Source organism: Chrysochloris asiatica, unplaced genomic scaffold (assembly GCF_000296735.1).
Source record: "Chrysochloris asiatica unplaced genomic scaffold, ChrAsi1.0 scaffold00042, whole genome shotgun sequence".
NCBI lineage: Eukaryota > Metazoa > Chordata > Mammalia > Afrosoricida > Chrysochloridae > Chrysochloris > Chrysochloris asiatica.
In genome coordinates, this window is record NW_006408560.1 from 14,648,149 (window position 1) to 14,651,929 (window position 3,781).

At 41.3% G+C, this 3,781-nt stretch overlaps 1 protein-coding gene across 1 annotated transcript in view; it reads left to right on the forward strand.

Annotated features, from left to right (window-relative positions):
• Positions 1-2,756, forward strand: part of SYT11 (synaptotagmin XI) — a 17,874-nt gene extending 15,118 nt beyond the window's left edge. Inside the window, exons 3-4 of the mRNA XM_006861568.1 lie at positions 1,448-1,571; positions 2,446-2,756. Of these exons, the coding sequence (XP_006861630.1) occupies positions 1,448-1,571; positions 2,446-2,756 (435 nt within the window). The remainder of the gene's footprint in view (positions 1-1,447; positions 1,572-2,445) is intronic.
• The last annotated feature ends 1,025 nt before the right edge of the window (positions 2,757-3,781 follow it).

The following is a 3,781-nucleotide window of genomic DNA, read 5'->3' on the forward strand; positions in this document are numbered from 1 at the left end:
CAGCCCCTCTCCCTCTCTGGGTCCTGTCCCTTTTTGCCTGACATGTTCTCCTTCTGTCCATTGCTTCATGGCATCTTACTCACCCTCCATACACTCAGCCCAAATGTCAGCTGAAAAGCCTTCTCTGAATTAAGCCAGCCCCACCGTCCCCTGGGTACCCAGAGCTCGTAGAGAGTGCTTTTTCTTTCTCTGTTTATATCATTGTCTCTTCTCCTGCCTGATAAGCTCTTTGGGAGGAAGAACAATGTCCTAACAACTTTGAATCCCCAGCCCCTGATATATGGTAAGTATCCAAATGTAATTTAAAATGCACTTGGAGCTCTAGAGTTCTTTCAAGCTCAAAATAGAACCTGGAATGAGGTATAAAGAATTTTGGAAAAGGATAGTGATAACAGTGGTACAACATGAAAAGCTATCATCGGTGTTATTGATTGTAAATGTGCAAGTTGTTGTGTTGGTGAATGCTTTGGTGTGTATATTTTCACCACAATAATATTTCTTTTAAAAATTAAAGATGGAGAAGCAAAGATGTAGGCATCAGGGAGGAAGCAGGCTTGGCTGTACACATGGAGGCAAGCAGAGCAGGAGAGTCACCTTCTTGTGAAATTGTTTGGAGGGACAGGCTCCAAAATATTCAGAGACTTGTCTAAGGCCATATAGTGAGTAAGTGACAAAGTGAAGATTCAAGCCCAAGTTTACTTATAGCCCACTATATTTGTACAGTCTTTAAATTTTTTTTCTCTTAAGAAAAGAATGAGAGAATAGTGAATGCATTTCTATAATGCATACTACGTGCCAGACATGTAATTTTTGTGTTTTATAAATATTAACTTATTTTATCCTCCTAATAATCCTAACAAGGAGCTCTGGTAGCATAGTAGTTACCAGTCGGGCTGCTAATCTCAAGGTCAGCAGTTTGAAACTACCAGCAGTTCTGTGGAAGAAAGATGAAGCTTTCTGCTCTTGTAAAGATTTACAGGCTCAGAAACCCTATACAGGGTCGCTATGAGTTGGAACCAACTCCATGGCATACCACCACCACTTGCCACCATCATTAATCCTAACAGGTAGATACTGTTACTATCTCCATTTGATAGATGAGGAAAACTGATGTACAGAGATGTCAGAGAACTTGTCCAAGGTCACACACCTGGAAAATGGGAGTTAGAATTGGAATCCAAGTCTATCTGGCCTCAGAACCCATGTTCTTAAACACTAGATTATGCTGCTTATCCATGCAAATGACTGCATTTAATGCCAGGACTATAATACTTCCACCTCTTCTTTCCTGTTAGTCACATCTTTACAGTGGGTGAACATCTTTCATCTAGCTTTCTCAGCCTAGTGCTTATTCTTTTCTAGACTCTCTTCCCTTTTCTCTGCATACCTTCTGTGCCATACCTTGCTCCTGATGCCAGAATTCTCACCTGATGTTTCTTCCTCACAGAAGTGCATTAGCAGAGGGGAGCTCCAGGTATCTCTGTCATATCAGCCTGTGGCACAGAGAATGACAGTGGTGGTCCTCAAAGCCAGACACTTGCCGAAGATGGATATCACCGGTCTCTCAGGTAGCAGCTATTTACTCCAACCCATTGCTGACAGTCTGAAACACCCTAACCCTGCTTTCCTGCATCCCAAACACATCACCCTCCATATCTCAGAACCCCTTGTGCCTTTCCCTTTCCATTCCTTCTTCTCTTGTCTGTATTCTCTTTCTGATGAATGTCTAGGTCCAATAGATTTAGCTGAGAGGTAAGCTGGCAGCAAATGAACTCTTTAAAATTGGCAAGAGGTATCTTGAATGATGTGCATACCAGATACTAAGCTCTTGCCCCAGGTGAGACTTACCAAAAAGATTGCCAGCTCTGGGAAAGGCTCCTGATCACTTTTTATTTGTAGACTTACCTCTTCATGGGTCTTTATTCGTCATGGATATTTTATTAATAAGCATGTAAGTAGAGTGTGCTTATTAAGTGTAATTGATATTGCATAGAATATATTAATTATCTGGGAAGAATTGAAAGCTATAATATTAGGATGCTCCATTTCAGAGTATAGGTCCTTGTTCAATCAGATCACCCTTCATTGGAATTCAAACGTTTTCTGCCTAGAGCTCTGTGACTCTTGATGGAAAAAAAAAAGAAAAAAGATAGAAGATTGAAAGCATTTGTTAATCATGTGCTTCCTGGTGTTTTGGGGTTTCTTCAAACCTGACTTGAGGAGGTGGTTCTGCTTTCTGCTCGATCTCCTTGGTCCCTTGTCCAAGCAGGCAGACTCACATAGAGTCAATATACATTTATCAGACAATCACTAAAGACTGTGTAGGGGTGACCACCAAAGATATGAAAACCATAGCTCCCTCCTTCTCAACATGAAACCACCATTATAGAAAAGGACTGTGTCATAGGCCTGTCTTGCTTTTTCTCATCTCTTTGGGGGCTCCAGATCCTTACGTCAAGGTGAACGTCTACTACGGCAGAAAGCGCATTGCCAAGAAGAAAACCCATGTGAAGAAGTGCACTTTGAACCCAGTCTTCAATGAATCTTTCATCTATGACATCCCCACTGACCTCCTGCCTGACATCAGCATCGAGTTCCTCGTCATCGACTTCGACCGCACCACCAAGAATGAAGTGGTGGGGAGGCTGATCCTGGGGGCACACAGTGTCACAGCCAATGGTGCCGAACACTGGAGAGAGGTCTGTGAGAGCCCCCGCAAGCCTGTGGCCAAATGGCACAGTCTGAGCGAGTACTAATCCTGGTCTCCTCACCTGTAACCCAGGGGCCAGGAAGGGAAGGGACGTGGCGGGGAGAAAGATGACAGAGGGAAGCCGACTCAAAACCTCATTTTAGTTGTAGAAGACAATTTCTTACAAAACAAATCCCACCAAGAACACTCTACATGACCACAGCTGCAGATCAGTTCTTAGCGATGATAATTTTTCTCCTTTGCAAAGCACTAGGAAAACAAAATTTTAAAAAATTAAATGAGGGGAAAAAAAGAGGGAAAGATCCCTACAAGTCTATATATAACAATGTAACCTTATACTTGCATGTCTAATACAAACTGAAGAAATTAACCTAACTACCAATATCAAGTTACAGATTTTAATCCATGAAAATTGTGTTTTGTGCGAATTATATTTGCTGATTACCTGAAATTGGCCTCCTTTTATTGGGCTTCTCTGGAGAGTTACTCTTCACATCCCCACCTCTGAAGAAGAAAATTTTGCTCTTGTAAAAAAACAACTCATGTTTTCATCATCCCCATCTTTTCCCCTATTACCTCTTGCATCTTTGCTCTTTGGCTAAATTCAAGGTCCAGAGATCTGTAGTAAACCAAGAAACAAAGGTGGAATACATAAGGCAGGACTTGCAGGAGAAAGAGTAACTGAAAAATGAGGCATTTTTGCTATCAGTCCTCCTGCTGTGAAAGGGGAAAGGCATTCTAGGATTAACTATAGTCCTAATGAAGCACATAGAACACATCAGACTTAATCATGTAGAACTTGGTTTTACAAAATTAGGTGACTTCTCTAAAAGGAGCTTTGAGACTTCAAATTCAGTTATAGAATAGCTCCAATGAACACATTCAGTTGCTCCCTAATTTGCAGGTAAAGGACAAGGAGAGGAAAAATTAGGTGACAGATATCTTCCTTTGTAGCTACCTATGAAAGTGATAGCCATTTGTTGATTAATAGGTTGGGAATCATCAGAAGTTTGAAGGATTAAATCAGCTTGTGATTTTCCAGAAATACTGGCCATTTAGAATTTTAGTCTT